Source organism: Cygnus olor, chromosome 9 (assembly GCF_009769625.2).
Source record: "Cygnus olor isolate bCygOlo1 chromosome 9, bCygOlo1.pri.v2, whole genome shotgun sequence".
Classification (NCBI taxonomy): domain Eukaryota; kingdom Metazoa; phylum Chordata; class Aves; order Anseriformes; family Anatidae; genus Cygnus; species Cygnus olor.
Window position 1 is genome coordinate 24,489,861 of NC_049177.1, and position 16,433 is coordinate 24,506,293.

The 16,433-nt window shown below is 43.8% G+C and overlaps 2 protein-coding genes across 5 annotated transcripts; one reads left to right on the forward strand and one right to left on the reverse strand.

Moving 5' to 3' along the window:
* Nucleotides 1-110: 110 nt before the first annotated feature.
* LOC121074598 lies at nucleotides 111-10,380 on the reverse strand. 3 transcript variants are annotated; one of them, XM_040566918.1, is made up of 3 exons: nucleotides 9,701-10,380; nucleotides 8,256-8,341; nucleotides 111-6,911 (listed from the first exon to the last, which is right to left on the reverse strand). In XM_040566918.1, exon 3 carries the CDS (start codon nucleotides 6,798-6,800, stop codon nucleotides 5,880-5,882), a length of 921 nt encoding a protein of 306 aa, XP_040422852.1. In that variant the 5' UTR covers nucleotides 6,801-6,911; nucleotides 8,256-8,341; nucleotides 9,701-10,380; the 3' UTR covers nucleotides 111-5,879. The 3 variants fall into 3 exon arrangements, with proteins under 3 accessions (XP_040422852.1, XP_040422851.1, XP_040422853.1); XM_040566917.1 differs by lacking the exon at nucleotides 9,701-10,380 and adding an exon at nucleotides 8,641-8,790; XM_040566919.1 differs by lacking the exons at nucleotides 8,256-8,341; nucleotides 9,701-10,380 and adding an exon at nucleotides 8,641-8,886.
* TRIM59 (tripartite motif containing 59) lies at nucleotides 8,883-14,973 on the forward strand. Of its 2 annotated transcripts, none has more exons than XM_040566916.1 (3): nucleotides 8,883-8,947; nucleotides 10,507-10,643; nucleotides 11,660-14,973. In XM_040566916.1, the coding sequence occupies exon 3, from the start codon at nucleotides 11,663-11,665 to the stop codon at nucleotides 12,896-12,898; it is 1,236 nt and encodes a 411-aa protein (XP_040422850.1). In that variant the 5' UTR covers nucleotides 8,883-8,947; nucleotides 10,507-10,643; nucleotides 11,660-11,662; the 3' UTR covers nucleotides 12,899-14,973. The 2 variants fall into 2 exon arrangements, with proteins under 2 accessions (XP_040422850.1, XP_040422849.1); XM_040566915.1 differs by lacking the exon at nucleotides 8,883-8,947 and adding an exon at nucleotides 9,269-9,494.
* Nucleotides 14,974-16,433: the final 1,460 nt, after the last annotated feature.

Genomic DNA, 16,433 nt, shown 5'->3' on the forward strand with positions numbered 1-16,433 from the left:
CGGTGTTGTGTGCGGTGTGTCTTTTTGTATATATGCTCCAGTTTTCGTGAAAAGGTGCTGAAGATTATGTGAAGAATGTTGTGTTGCTGTTACAATTTCCAAATCTTTGACTGTTTTTTACATGCCAAGCATAGTGTAGTGCAGTGTGTTACATAGGCTTGACGGAAATATTTTTTGGTATAGATTGCTACTTTACCTAATTACATAGTAAAATCAAAGTAACCATTTTACTTCCTCGAAGGGTTAACTTGGTATAGTGACTTTTTTAAAAGAAGCTGATGCACTGTAAGTAAAATTACTCTTTTTACTAACTTCACACTAAACTGCCTATGAAGGATGTACTGGAGAAAATTGCTGCATTGTTAGAGACCCTTGTTCTTGGAGTAAGAGAAAAACAGATGTTTGTAGCAATTTGTGTGTTTGAAACTGGAGGGGGAAGAATCAACCAACACTGTGGCAAGGTCATAGAGCAGTAAATGCTTCCTCCTGACGCTTCCTCAGATGTTACATACTTAAATAGGTTTACTTTAACCCAATGCTGTGCTACCTACAGCCTGTCCTTTCTTACATAGTGCTGTCATAGTGGTTTGCTTTTGTTTTAAAAAGCAGGAAATTCTTGTCACCTGCTTCACAGCAGATGCTGGACTTGCTAATACGCCAAATTATTGGAAGTTTCAATATTCCTGCATCCACAAGGGGGCAGCGTACAGAGTTCTTCAGCAGCAAAGCTGAAATGAAATTATAATGCCATTTTTTCCCCAAAAGTTACTGTGTAAGGTAATTAAATTCCTGGGGAAAGGGGAGTTGCATGGGATGTTTGGGATACAAACAAGGAATAACTTCACCTTAAGGTTCACTTTTAGGAGCCTGGTCAGGATGACAAAGACTTTAAAATAAAAAGCAAGGCAGAGTTACTTAAGGGTACAACTTGGCATTGCTGTGATACGAGTCCCAGGTTAATTCTCTGCTTTCATGTGATGTTGGATACGTTTTAGCTTCTGACTTTACTGAGTGGTGGAAATGCTTCATCTGCAGAAGGAACTCAGAAGGAACTTTTTCTTTTTTTGGGTATGCTTCTCAAGCTGTCTGTTAGCAGAATGCTGCTCTGTGATAATTAGAGTCTGTAATCGTGCAGTTGATAACTTCTTAGTCACTGTTCAATTCTAATATAAATAACCAGACGTGCAGAGGTGAGGTTGTACACTAATCTGCCTTGTCAGTATTTTGAAGTAGAAAACTGGCTTTTATGTTGAACTTAAGATAGTAGAGAGCTGGAGAGGAGGAAAAAAAAGACCCTGAAACGTTAAAAGGTCAAAAGTTAGTCCCTAGTATAAATGATTCCAGGTAGAATATTTACTCCAAAGACCAAATAGTTCTCCTGGGGTTTTAGGACTGGACTTAGCTGACTTAGCCAGGAGGAAGAGTTCTGTGAAGGGAAGAATATTAAATTTAATCTGAACAAATAGCTCAAGAGAAGCTGACCCTGTTTCTTTCTCTCCCACTACTGGATGTGGAATAGTCCCTGATTGTGTGAGGCGTTTCAGCATAGGAGAGCCATTCACTGGAGACATGGAGCTTGAGCAGAGAAATACCGTTCATCTTTCCTTCGTACAGCTGTATCATTGGGTGGATCACGAGTGTTCCCAGTAAGTTGTCTATTTCTGCTGTTTGGGTAGTGGAATGGGCTGGTCTTGCTATTTTAAAACAACTTCTGGGTAGTGTGTTAAGCTACCAAGCAATGTAAAAGGATGTCAAGCAAAATTAACTGGCAGCTAAGGTAACTTGGTCCTGAGCAAGAGACCCTGATCGCTTCTCTCTAACAAGCAATCTGCTTTCGCACAATTTCAAAACCCTCCTGAAAACAGCGAATGTGCCAGGAACAAAGGGGGGGGTGCCTTTTTCTAACTGACAGTGAAGAAATCTGCATATATTTGTTAACAACTCCTATCACACAGTTTATTGCATAACTTACTGAATTGCTTCAGCTGTTTTAAAATTAAGAATGTCTTCATATTAATACTTGCAGACTCTTTGCCACTTTTAACTATAAATGTTTCCTCAACTCTGCGTGTCACCAAATTACTGGCAGGAATGCTGGTCACAATGCTGGAAACAATTACAGAAGTCATGCATCTGGATCAAATAGACTTTATGAAAGGAAACTTAGTAGCAGAAAATGTGTAAAGTTTACAAACTCCTAGTAGTAGCAAGTTTTAGCTACTGCCAGAGTGGAACTTGGAAGGCACAGGCTTCATTGAAAGAGTTAACATTGCTTCAGTACCTACAGAATAGTGACTGGAAACTTAATTTCCATAAAGAAATTCCATTCTTACTTGTAAATCCTGTGAAATGGGGTTCCTGTATTTATTCTACGTCTTTGGTGTGTGCTCCAAAGGTAAAGAGAACTCCTACGTATGACAGTTTTAATAGCTTGAAGGAAAATACCTTTGATAGACTTCTAAGTGTCTATAAAACAACGTTAGTTACTATTACTAGAAAATGAGAGGTGTGGGAAGCTCTAAATGCAATCTATTGGTAAATCCGTTACAGAAGCTTTGCAATTTGATGGAAAAGCATGTGGTCTGGAGGCAGGTTTTGTATTGGCAATGCTAGATCACAGTAGAAAGAATGTCATTCTTTGGTAGTTTTTAACATTAAATGTTGTTCTATCTTGAGAATTTTTATTTAAGTACATAAGAATAAACTGGCTATAAACTAATTACATTCTATTCTGATCATCAGTTATTTTGTAAATTATTGTCGAAAGCTCCCTTGGTTGGGCTGCTGCTTCTGTAACTTGTTCCTTAAGACTTTCAGGGTGAGAAGTAGTACAGGGGGAATTATAATTTTTTTATTCAATCTTGTGTAATGCCTGTACCCCAGAAACAAAATGACTTCCAGGTTGCGTGTCCGTGCCGTTTGGACTCTCGGGCACTGTGGATTACGAGGAGGTGTTTCCTGCTGTTGCAGTGGACTTAGCGTAGGTCCCTTAGTAAAGTAGCAACATGTTCTCATCCGTCACCACAGAAATTAGAGTATTGAGGAGATGGAGAATCTTCTTTCAAGAAACATGAAATCGAAACGTAGACCTTCATGAGCTTGGGGCAGGGGAGTGGGGAAACACTCCAATACCATGGACAGCTACAGACTTCGCTAGCCCAGGAGCCGTGGTTATCTTTTCTGCATGGAAAGAGGAGCCCATATAACTTTAGTAGTTGGTTTGGCATTGAAATCAAGGCCAAAGTCTGAGTGCTTCATCAGCTGCAAGGGGTTTTTTGCAGTGACTATCTGTTACCAATCAAGTTCTGTGCATGGCTCTCACGGTACAAAGCTTTAAAACTCTTGTCCAAGCAATACCGTGACAGTAAACTTTTGAGGTGGTTACTCCCCTCCTTACAAACTTTTTTTTTCCATAGCTGCATGCCCAGTTTGCTGCTTTCTCATTTAAACTGTTTGGAATCTGTCACTCTGACAGCTTTGGACCCCTTCGCTCAGACCACGCAGTTCATACCTGGTGTTCTACTTTTGACAGTACTGACTTGTAGCAAACCAGAAGCGTGGTAGCCAGCAATTAGACTTCTGTGGTGGAACCAAAGCCTCAGGTTGCAGCTTGGTTGTACCCTAGGCCTGAAGAAGCGTTTCCTTGCTGAGTGTTGCATTTTCTCCAACTATATCACTTGTTCTTACCGTTTTCATCTTTCAACTGCTGTTTGTGTGCATTTTGCCCCATGAACACCTTTTAGAATTGTGTAAATACAGAAATACAGACTTCAGTGGTTTGCCCCCTAAAGAAGTGTATTCCAGATGACTTGATTTGTGCTGAGACAAATGCTGTCCGTGTTGCTATGCCTATTTTATGTTTGTGGACTTGTGGGATACCTATTTTTTTTACTAGCTACTCATCTTCAAAACTTTGTTACAATTTTCATATTTCATCCAATTTAGATCGCAGAAACGTTCTCTAGCAGGTCGTTACTGCAGCAGATCCTACTAACACGGTTAGAAGGGGGCTGTCTCAGGTTAATGCTTTCACAGCGGCCACGTTGCAGACTGTCAGCTGTGCAGATAGAGCAGTGGCCAATTGTTCATAGCAATTTGTCAGATGCAGAATTCTGCTCAAAGATACAACTTGTTCCCTAAATTTAATTTGCAAAGATTTGCACTGTGATGCAGTTAATGTAATGCTAGCAACAGAACATCCGCGTGGTTGCAGCCTCCTTTGTACATCAGAGAGAAGGACAGAAGAAACTTTTGGATGTAAAGATTTGTGTATCTGGCTTAGTATTTTTCTTGTTCAAATAGTAAATAAAATATTTAAGATATTTCTGTAATAGAAAGTAGATTACAGATCTCTCAGTGATCAGTTAGTGAGTGCTCCCATTCTGTGTGGAGGTTCATCTCTGACTTCCTGTGAAATGAGCTATCATTGTCTTGACAAACCCACATCAGCTGGTTCAGTAATGACCCATCTGGCATGATGATGTGGTGTAATCCTCCAGCCAGTACATCAGTCCTCTGAGAAACAGTTTTCTGGTTTAGTTTTTAGCTAGGTACTTAGCAAGCCCACAGAGCTGCGTGAGCATTATGGAATCCTAATAACTGTGTGATAGGCGCAGACTGGCCTACGTTCTGAAACTGCTAGGGGAGGTGGAGGCAGGGGGCAAGTCCAGCAGAACCTGGAGGTCCTGTCCCTGTACCGTGAGCAGGCAAAATGAGCGCTGTTGTCAGGGATCTGTCCACCTGTAAATGAGGGGAAGACCAGGATTTGAAGAATGATTTTTGACTAAATAATCAACTTCTAAAACCTGGTGATTTCAACTAAGACGGTTTTCTGCCTTGAAAGGATGAGACTGTAAGGTGGTAAAAAGTAAAGGGGGACCTGCGGGTGGCAGTTCTTGCAGTTTACCCCCAAATCCCTATGAAACTAATGCTGTCAGATGTACCGGTTATTTACATGGTAAAGTAGGAAAGCAACAACTAGCACCAGCTCTGGATTGGTCATATTTTATCTCATGCCAAGCATGATAGGAAAAAATGTACCGTGCACCTGCAGTCTTGCGGCATCCTCTTTGATCCCTTCCTGGGGAAGGTCTGGGCATGCGAAGGAACCAAAGGAATGCTGTTAGCAACAATTCTGCTTTGGGATGTACGGAGCAGTCAAATGGAATATGAAATGAAGCAACACAGTTTGAGAAAAAATATACCATGTTTGAACAATAAGAAAAACACTTATTTGCAAAACAAACATATAAAATACAATCCTACTGTATAATACCAATATGCAAAATTGCCCCCGTATGGAAATAAAGCCAGCGTAACAAAATTCCTGCTGTTTTAACCTTCGCTGTTTCAGTTCCACAAATCTAAGGCAAACCTAAACTGAACTAATTATTTGAAGAACCATATCTCATATTTTGGAAATTTTATAATTAAACTTTCTTATTTTAGAATTAAGTATTTTGACTTTTTTTCTTCATCTCGCTTTGCAGTACTGCATCCCTTCTGGGAAGGATGCCTTCTTTTGGAAGATTTTAAGACATTTTACTCCTGTTTTCAAGTAAGGAATGACCTAATGTTTCTCCAAACCACTATTTATTTATTTTTTAAGGAGGGCTTTGTTTTACAGCATCTTAAGTCCCTCTCATGGAAAAGCAAGAATTTTACTGAAAAATTCTGACGCATAAGGTTTGGATAAATATTTTACTGCGTAGTGTCTGGATAGTTGAGTGGGCAGGTCTCAGCAGGCAATGTAGTCAGTACCTCCATGAAGAGAGGAGCTCTTGCCTGTGTCATTTAGCCTTTTCCTCTATTAAATGGAAATTTCTTTCTCCCATGTTGTCTTTGCTGTTTTGGGGGAAAAACCCTCTTCCATTCTGGAGTCAGTTTTCTTTTGTAGGATGGGGATCCTCGGTGACATCTGGGCATGTATTTTCTTGTTTGGGAGTCAAACCTTCCTCTAGCTGGAGGCTGGTTTCCTCGTGGGTGAGGTGGGCACCTTCCTCTGCTGGGGGTTCAGCTCCTTCTTGCTTGGAGGGCAGACCTGGTTCCGCTTGGGACTCAGTTTCCCTCTGGAGGAAGGCAACGCATGCGGCCAGGGGTAGGCCAGTCTCAAAGCAGTGTATGTTGTTAGCGCTGTCGTGCTCATCCACAGGGACCGGGTGTGTCTGCTGCCGACTGGTGCTGGCGAGGCAGAGGGTCACAGAAAGATCAACGTGTGCCCAGGCGGTGTAGCTCCAGCCAGTTGCAACGACTGCTAGGGCACAAGCAAGGATACAGAAGTAGAAGCTTGAGCCAAAGACCGAGGAGTGGCCTAAGAGCTGTGGGCGCTCTGCGGTGCGGAGGCCGTGCCTCGTCAGTGCCCAGAGACCACAGGACGAGAGCACTGCCATGGCAGTGAACAGGACAACGAGGCCATGCAGGAAAGGGGCAGTCACCCTGCCCAGCTTCAGCCCCAGGATGTCGAGCAGCATGGCCCCGCAGCTGCTGAGGAGGGCCAGCAGGCAGCAGAGAGCTGTCAAGCTCATAAAGGCGAGTCCTGCACGGCCCACGAAGTGGCAGTTGGAAGAGGGCTCTATGTGATTAAGGACACAAATAATGCCCAGCACGAAATGGAGCGAGTCGACTCTGACCACAACCCAGCTGGGGTAGGCTGCAGTTGTGCACGTCACCCCCAGGGCTAAGCTCTGGACTACAGCTGCCTCCAAGCTGCCCCTTCGCCTTTTGCCTTTCTTGGTGTGCAGGTACACGGGACACATCGCCCCTTCCGTGGAGCAGGATGGTGGCTCGGAAGGGGGGAGCATGGCCGCGTCCTGGCCCTCAGCACTGGGCCCGTGGGCGGCCCTTCCTCAGCCTGTCTGGGTGGTGGAACAGGCAGGCCTTGCTGGGTCAACAACTCCAGGAAAAGCACGGTGCTGAAAAAGAGAGAAAAGCAGTTAGTCCTGCTGAGAGCAAGTGCTGTGCCTTGAGAGAAAACCCTCGTGATATATGCCCAGTGGTGCTCTAAGCCCGGGCCCTGTATCAGGCATACTCAGAAGCAACTGGAGCTGCCAGGTAACACGTCAAATCGCACATGATATTCATATTAGGTCATCCAAATTAGCTGAGTGTCACTAAAATATTTGTGTATTTTTTCCCCTCTGTCACCGAGAGGGGAATAAAAGGGGTATATTTTTAATCCTTTCACATTTGCTGTTGGAATGCAAAAATAAGAGCAACCTACCTTCTGTGGGGACTGTGTGGAAAGCCAGAGCAGGCAAAGGCATGACCACAAGGAACATGGATTAGAAACTAATTAGATTTAGGTAGCAGAAATAATCACCAGCCAAGAGTTTTTGTAACAAACACCATGAAACGATATAAGAACTAGAAAATGTATACTTCCTTAGAGCCTTTTTCCTTTTGAGCTTGTTGCACGTGGATGACAGCCTTTATACTTCTGCAAGTAGATAGTGATAGAAAGTGCTACAGTGACAGAAAGCACTACTCAAGGTGAAAATAGTGAATAATTCTACACGATAGGATACAAAGAAGTTAAAACTGTTGGATATTTGATACTGAAGTGGTGTAACTAATATCGAATGAATTTAAGGCTCGTATTATCATAATGAATTTCCCCCCACAAAGACCGATTACAGTAGAAATTATAAACTGCATGCCTATCTGCTAAAGTGTGATGGTTAATTCATTATAGTGTGATATTTCTATTATTCCAAACATAATTCCAGATGTTTCCCAGATATTTATGTAAGGTCCTCTAAATGCCAGTTTTAAGACAGATGTTTAGGTAACTTTTGAATGATGACGTATTATGATTTACATTACAACATTAAAGGAATTCCTTTTTCAGATGCACTGTAAAAGTAACACCTTTACAGTTTTGGTTTAGTGTAGTTCAATGGATTGTAAATAAGCATGAAATATTCTGGAGTATGAAAGAAGTCTACACATTGGGTACTTTAATTGATTTACCAGTGTAACAGATGGCAGTAAAACACTGTCAGTAACAGTAATCCTAATCCTTTCACTTTCTACTGCAATCTCTGGTTTTGCTCAAGGAGAAGACAAACTCTACAGTCTTCATTATGACTGCTCATTTTTAAAGTATGGCAGTGGCAGTTTTGCTTCACTTAAAGTACCTTCACTGCCTTTAGGAGCCAAGGTAGGTAAACAAGCCTAACATTAAACTGAACCTTAATACTTACCTCCTTTTTTTTATTGTTATTTGTTTATTTTGTATTTCTCTGATTAGTACTTGCCGAAGGCCTGTTCCTGGTCCCCCTGAAGCAGATGTCAGAAGACTTCTCTCTCTTAGTTTCCAGCTTCAGGGTGAATTTATCCCATACTGTGAAGACAAAGGGCTTTGGTAAAGCACCGATTGCAACACTGACGCAAAGGTGTGGACAAGGAAAACAGGGCTGTATGCCGAGGTGTTTCCCTTTTCATGAATGCCTCATGTTTGCCTGCATGAATGCCTCATTACTGATGATGAAGACCTCAGGTGTGTTGTTCCTGATTAGCCCTTCTCCTGTGTCTTGCCATACACGTGTTTCTTTCCCTCAACCTCGAAAATTCAGTCAAGTACATAGTATGTATACACTTATATATATTTTAACTCCAGATGATTTCTTAATCACAAATTACCTCCTGGCCCCACCCCTACGGTTTTGCACCATTGCGTCCAGCCCCAAAGCCTCTGAGGAGCCGTCCCAGCCCGCAGGGGAGCTGAGTCCCTGTCAGCCGCCCCGGGGCCCGCTCCCGCTCCGCCCGGAGGCCCCCCACACGCAGCGGGGGGGCCGTTACGGACCGTTACGGCCCCGTTACCGGCCGTTAGGGGCCGTTCCCGCCCGTTGCCATTCGAACGGCGCGGCCCGGGGCCGTTGGGCGCCGCCGCCCGGGCGCATGCGCGGTTCGGGGCGCTGAGGGGAGCGGCGGGGCCGGGCCGGCGGCGGTGAGCGGCGGGGACCGGGGGGGGGGCTCCGAGGGGACCGGGGGGCTCTGAGCGGTGCCCCCGGCACCGAGACGAGCGGTGGGCGAGGAGGGGGCGCCCGGCGGAGGAGCAGGGCAGGGCAGCGGGGGGTTCGTGCGTTAACCGAGGGGAGTAACGTAAAGGAGGGGGCTCGTCGGCTGCACGCACCCCCTTCTTACTTCCCCGCTCCCCGTGAGCTGAAAGGCGTAGAAACGCGGGCTGGAGTTGTAGTTCCTGCAGTAGGAACGGGGACGAAGAGCAGAACGGCCACGGCTGGGAAGTGCTGTGACGGGGCGTGGGGTGTTTGTGGCGTGGGTGACGGGAACGCCGCTCGGCAGGGCCGGGAAGAAAGCCCCGAGCCGTGGCTGCTGCGGGTGGCTGCTGGTGCCCGGCCCGTGGTCAGTCACCGGGGCTGGGAGCTGCACGGTGATGCCGTTTGTCCTGACGGCTCAACAGGTACTGGAGCTGCAACCGGGCCTTTTATTTCCCGGAGAGTGAGTTCTGTCACCCTTTACTGTGATAACAGCCTGTAAGTGGGGAGACGCTGGCCGTGTGTCGCTTCGCTTCTTGTTTGGGCTTCTGTGCTGGTGGTACAGGAGAACTTCACGGCCCCCTGCAGCTCGGGGGTTTCTGAGGCTGGCCTGGCTGAAGCGCAGCAGGGCGCGGCGAGGCCCGTGGTCCCTTCCCCTCCCTGTCGGAGTGCAGGGAGCCCGGCAGCACCCAGCTCTGCCTCACCTTCCACTGCAACGCTTCCCTTGCTTGGCTCGGCTGTAACCTGCTGCCAAACTCATCTTTTAAAACCCTCCGGAGCCAAAGGGGGTCTGTCAGCTTGTTACAGCTGATTGTTATTGTAAAGTGGTTACTTACTTATCCACCTAACCGCTGGATAGGCTGGATTCCAGATAGAACTGTTTCTAAACAATGGCTTGCATAATTAACGAGATGAAGGGTGTCTGGCTCTCTAGGTCAGGAATGCAGTGCTGTCAGTGAACGCAGCTCTGTTACTTTGACCTGCTTAAATGAAAGCTGTGCTGGGGAAAAAAATACCCATGAAGTCTGTACTAAGAACATCAGACTAGTCATTTTTAAAACGTAGCTGTAGCAGGTATGCTGCATTATATGCTTTCATCTCATCTATTGTATCGCTCATTAGAAGAGGATAAAATGCCACAAAGTAGGCCTTCTATTGTTAGGAGATTTCTGAAACCTGGTGTGTTACTGGCACAATTACTCTTTGAATTTTTGTAATATCTTCTGGTTTGTGATTTGCTTACACTGAATGACTCTCCTAGTATAAGTACCTATGTACATGTGTGTATTTGCTACCAGAGTTGTTTGGAATATTTAAGAAAAATATCTGCTTGGTACAGGAAAACGTTTATGAGCTTCCTGCCTTTTCTTTCTTTCACTGGGAAACTTTTTTTCTTGTTCTTTGCTTAACTCTGGTGTTAGGTCATCTTCATCTTTTTTCCTTGGCATTCCCAGCAGCTTTGTATCTGATAACCATCTACTAACTTATTTCCCCTGTTGTTGACGTGCAGGCTATTTTCTCCACGCTGCTGCCGGTGATTTAGGCACTTCTACCTTCTGCTTCCCCAGCACAGCTGCTGAGTAATCATCTAGAACGAACGGAAACAATACAGGGCACCAACAGCGAGGATCACCGCTGGCAATCAGGGTAATGGTTTTAAACTTCTGAATAACCGGGCAGGAGGAGCCTGGTCTCTGCCCGGCCAGAGGGGCTGCGGGCAGCAGCGCTGCAGAGCGCGGCAGCTCCCACCCAGGCGGCCTGGAAGGGGAGGAAGCGGGGGCCCGACGGGCAGCGGAGCCGCGCAGGCCTCAGGGCTGGCCTGACTTGGACTCGCTCCTGCCTCAGCTCCAGCAGCCGTGCTGCGATGCGTGCCTCCGTTAGGGCTGCGCGCTGCCCCGCCAGCAGCTGCTTGCTTTTCAGAGCCTGGAGGTGCTTCGTGATAGTGCTAAGGAAAGCCTGAAATTGGCTCCTTCGTTTTTCTGGTAGCAGGCAGGTACTTTGCAATTAAAACCATTTTTTGAAGATTAATTTTATCTTGCCTTTTACGTAGATCAAATAATGTAGACACTTACGCTTTGTAAAGAAAATTTCCCTCCTGGAACATTTTGTTTGGAGGGAACTTACAGCCCTACATTTAAGGGGGGGTGGTGGTAAGAAGTGGTGTTAGACATAGAGGGTTTTTTAATTTGTATTATTTACGCATCTATGGGAGAAAATAATGAATGAGGGTACTTGCTAAGGATTCGTGTTTTTTTTCTAACCATGAGCAAAACCTAAAAATTTAGTTAAGTTGAAGTAACTTTCCTAAGATTCACAATAACTTTATCAATATATACATTTAAATGTGTTTCCTACAGTAATTAATAATAATAAAAAAAAACCTTACGTAGCCAGTGTATTAGATTAGTTGCTTTTTCTGTCTTTTTAAGGCAGAAGTTGGAAATATGTCAGGAGACAGTGTTCATCTATGTGAAGATCATTAGCTTAGCTCTTGAAACCATCAATCACTTACAGTTTTTCGTCTTTTTTCCCCTTGGCAATGAAAATGCCAGTGTAGGTTAGGCTACTGATTATTAAATTTCACACTGAGGCCTTTAGGTTAATAAGACAACATTAAATGATTGTAAGAAGAGTTCAGATGGTTTTCTCTTTTTCTTTGGTAGGACATGCATCACTTTGAGGAAGAGTTAACGTGTTCCATCTGCTACAGCCTGTTTACAGATCCCCGTGTTCTGCCTTGTTCCCATACATTCTGTAGAAATTGTCTGGAAGGTGTTCTTGATCTGTCAGGCAACTTTTCCATTTGGAGACCCTTGAGAATTCTTCTGAAGTGTCCAAACTGTAGGAGCGTTGTTGAGATTCCTGACTCTGGCACTGAATCGCTGCCTATCAACTTTGCACTGAAATCTATTATTGAGAAATACCGTCAGGAAGATCATTCTGATGTTGCAACTTGCAGTGAACATTATAGGCAGCCGCTGAACGTTTACTGTCTTTTGGATAAAAAAATGGTGTGTGGCCATTGCCTTACAATAGGAAAACACAACGGGCATCCCATAGATGACCTTTACAGTGCCTACATAAAAGAGAAGCAGTCTTCTGGAAAAATTCTTGAGCAGCTGACTGACAAACACTGGGTTGATGTATATTTGCTTATCGAAAAGCTGAAAGAACAGAAATCCCAGTGTGAAAGCGTTGTTCAAGATGATAAAAAAGTAGTGGTTCTGTACTTTAAGAAACTTAGCGATACATTGGAGCATAAAAAACAAGCTCTGCTCTCTGCACTGGATGAAATCAACAGACAGGTTTTGGAAGAGTATGATCCTCTCATTGAGAATTTAAAAAAAATGAGGGAAGAACAGCTTGAATTAATGTCACTGAACACGTCTATTCAGAAAGAAGAGTCCCCACTTGTTTTTCTTGAGAAGGTGGATGGTGTATATCAACGGATAAAGGCTTTGAAAGAGAAGCAGCTACCGTATGTTAAACCTGTTGAGATTTACCCCAGGGTTGGGCACCTGTTGAAGGATGTGTGGTCTAAAACCGAAATTGGTCAGATCAACAAGATCCTTACTCCAAAAATAAAACTGATTCCAAAAAGGAAATTACAGAGCAAAAGCAAGGAAAAAGAAAGAGGAAAATCTAAAGAACTCCTCCAGGCTGTAAATCCTCTAACAGTCATGCTTCTTTTTGTAATAGTAGCCATAGCTCTGTTTGCATTTCCCAAACTGGTATCGTCATTTGGAATTGAAACTGTTCCCACTTACATTTCAGAATTCTTGCTATCTATTTATCAAGGTTTTTGTGCTCAGTTGCAGACTATAGTGGATGTGCTGTGCCGTAAATTTAATCTACTGGTGAGGTTTTTAGGGATGATTGTTCCTCTTTGGCTATTTCAATGATTAAATTAGAACTTACTGCAGGAATCCCCAAGATTTATTTTTAATTGACGTTTCTACTTAATAGCTGGGTTGTTAAAACTATACGCTTTTTCTTTCTTTTCCATATTCTTCCTTTTTCTGTATAGGTTTCATCATTTAACTCTTAGTTAAATGAGAAGATTTATAACCAAAAAGACGTGTTCATCTGCTCGCACAGCAAGTAGGTAGGTGGTTGGTAAAACTGGAAGCTAGGCAGAAGTAATGTCTGTGAGGAAGCTATAGGCAGCCTCCTGATTGTAAAAACTCTTCAACCCTCTACGTTTTTTTAATGGTAACATAATCTAATTATGTTTTTAATAAAAACACCACAACATTAAAAGTTTAAAAAAAGCACCTCAGGCTGCAAAGTGGCTGGTCCTAGACAAGTCAGTCGGTTACAAGCTCTGGTGTACGTAAAGCTTGCATTTAGTGTTTTATTGACCTCTTTCTAAAGGTAATTTAACTGACATACCTGATCTGTAGTCTTTAAGTCATATATTAATGGACCTCGTTTTCATTTTGTATGTTCCTGGTTACTAGTGCCATGATTTCATCCTTTTTTATAATCTGTGTTTTTTAAATCTCTTTTAAATAGTTATCTCCAGTTTACAGAGCAGTATCTGCAGGACTTGTGGTAAAGTATTGCATGCGGGTTTTAGTGCCACCTACACACAAATCGGGTATTTATTTAGGCTAACGGGGAATTTGCAGCACTTCCTAAAAAGAGCCTTGAATTTTTGCTGAAAGAATTAATATGTGGTGAAAATAGATACATATTGCAGAAAGTAGCAAAATTCCCTATGAAATCGGTGGTGTAAGGATTTCAAATGTCAAGAGCCCTTAAACAACTTGAAAATGAGTAAATTTTCAGGCTTTCAGCACAAATAGTGGAGGTCTTTACCTTGACCTAGGAGAAAAAATGACAGCATTTTGTTCTGCAATCAAATAATCGGTACCACGCTTTACTTCTTTTGAAGAGGTACTAAGCTGTGCTCAGAAAAATTCACAGTGGCAGCAGCCCTTGACCTTCAGTTGTTACCGAGTCAGCTGTAATCCAACAGCCTTTAAGCGCTGCAGAACACAGCAGAACACAGAGGAGTTTACAATGAACTAACGATTTATAAAAACCAAAAATGGGCTCTATATATGTCTAATTTTGACTTCATAAACATAATAGTGTGTTTTAGGATAGCAGCATTCCTTGGGTGCTTGATCTATTATTATTTAAAAATATACGAGTTGTTTAAATAGTGATTTAGTTCTGTGGGTAGCCTTTCGCTACGTGACGCGTTAAAACCTGTGCGCAAACCCAAACTTGTGTGTTGCTACCAGCAGACACTGGTGGGGGCTCCTGCGAAACAGCAACCGCTGCCACTGACTGCAGCGAGAGGTGAGAGCCAGCTCAGGTCCCCGATGTGATGCTGGTGCGTTCCTTAAGCCCAAGTGAAGTCTGACGAATACTGATGTCCTGCTGTTGCTGCATTGCTAAAATGTGAAGTGTAACCGAAGGGCTGTTGTGTAGCACCCTTCTGCAGCTTGGGGGTTTCTGTTGCGTGGATTGGACTGAAAGGTGTGAACAAGCAGTGCTCCAGAGGAGTGGGCCTTTGCCTGTTTCTGTAATTTCGGTTTCTGTAATTTGGACATGCCTTTTAGCGTTACAGAGTCAAATCCCAGTGATACCGCTGGTCAGGCTTTGAAATAGTGTGTAGGTGTATCCTGGGACTGGATAAAGCGGCACATTGATTTCCCAGTAACACTTTGGAATCGGGCTGGTTGTTTTTCTCTAAAGCCCTGCTAGAAGGCTGGCATTCGGCATGTAAGTCTCTGAAATCCTGGTGCTAACCGTATGCCTACTACCACGAGGCTTCTTTTTTGACTTACCTGCCTGTCCTTTATTTTCCTAACTTTTAAAAATCTTATGAAAAGTTTATAACGAAATTTTATTTTTCCAGACAACACGAATTTATAAGATGCCTTTATCACTGAAACATTTAGTACTTGTACTTATGTACTATCTATTTTAATAAATGCACATACAAATAAAATGTATTCTTACATTAGGGATGGCTAACACCTTGATTTCTTTACTGTACAGCGTCTCCCTTTAATCCTAAACAGAGCTGGAGCATGGGGCTGAGCTGGAGCCACGCGACAGGAGCAGCAACTGTCGTTGGAGCAAGAACGTGGGTATCCGGCAGTGCTGGGTCTGCTTCCTTTTCTTCCACTTGCCCCATTTTTTGTAGTACAGACGTGGTGAAGGGTCTCTGATGCAGCAAGCCCTTTAGTTGCTTGATGCAGATTTTGTGTTGTTTTGCATTGTCCAGCTTGGGCCCCTTTCACTTCTGCCCGATGGCGTGGTGGATTCGCTTCGGCTGGGTGTCAGCTCCCCACCCCTTCTCTGAAGGACGGGGCCAAAATTCGGCGGAGGAGCTTGAGGGCTGAGGTAAGGGCAGGGGCGTCACACAGCAATTACTGCTGCGGCCAAAACCAATTCACCCTGGGGAAGACTAAATGACTGCTACTTGGTATGGGAGTAGATAGTGAGAACTAAAACCAAACTGAAACCATAAATTGAGCCTCGAGCTGTACTTCAAGGTGTTCTAGAGTCAGCTTGAGATGGGGAGAAAAACCTCAAAACTGCACAGCATGCATGGCTGGCGTTAGGATGGGTAGGAAATGCCTTGTATTTTTGTCTTCTGCTGTTGTGCGCTTCACTGTTGCTGCGCTGTGATTTCACGCAGTATTTCACTGGGTGCGCCACTCCCCTATTGAGGACATGACAACAAAACCCAGGATAAACTAACTCAGGTTTGTTAACTGCGCTTAGTATGAAAATGGCAAAGAGCTGGAAATGTAAACAAGGACTAAGCACAGAAAAAACAAACTGCTGTTCTAGAACTGTGCTTAGCAAGCTTTTCTACTAACAGCCATTTTATAAGCACATCAGTAGTTAATTATTTTTTTAAGGTGATAACAAATATTTGGCTAAGCCCTGCTGACTAACAGCAGTGACTTTAAGTAGCACGTAACGTACAATTATTTTTTGACCAAAGGAGATTCTGACACGCAGCAGTGAAGCATCTCATCCCAACGTATGAGCCACGTCTAGTTCAGGGATCAGTTATTAGTGAAAAGGTGCCAGATACTGGCCTGACTTGTGGAGTAAAACATACAGCTCCAGTACTTGAAGTACAAAAAACTCTGACTCAAAGCACACCATGTGAACTGAAGTGCTGACACCAAGTATGGAAAACTTCCTGTAACAGCTGGGCGAGCGACAGGAGGAGGGTGAGGATTTGAACAACCTTGCCTCCTCAGCAGGAATCGTTCAGCCCTTTGTGAAACGATGGTAAGAGCAACAGGTGAGTTACTGCGGGATTAATAAATAAGCATGCTCTTTCTTTGATAGCATTTAAAAGCAGTTTACTTACAGTAAAACCAAAAAACCAAAACCAGGCCTTTATAACTTCATGCAGAACCCAAGCATTGACATAAAGCTTGCCCATGGAATATTAGA

Coding starts and splice junctions, on each gene's coding strand:
- LOC121074598 (XM_040566918.1), bottom strand. CDS start 6,800: ATGCTCCCCCCTTCCGAGCCACCATCCTGCTCCACGGAAGGGGCGATG.
- TRIM59 (XM_040566916.1), top strand. CDS start 11,663: ATGCATCACTTTGAGGAAGAGTTAACGTGTTCCATCTGCTACAGCCTG.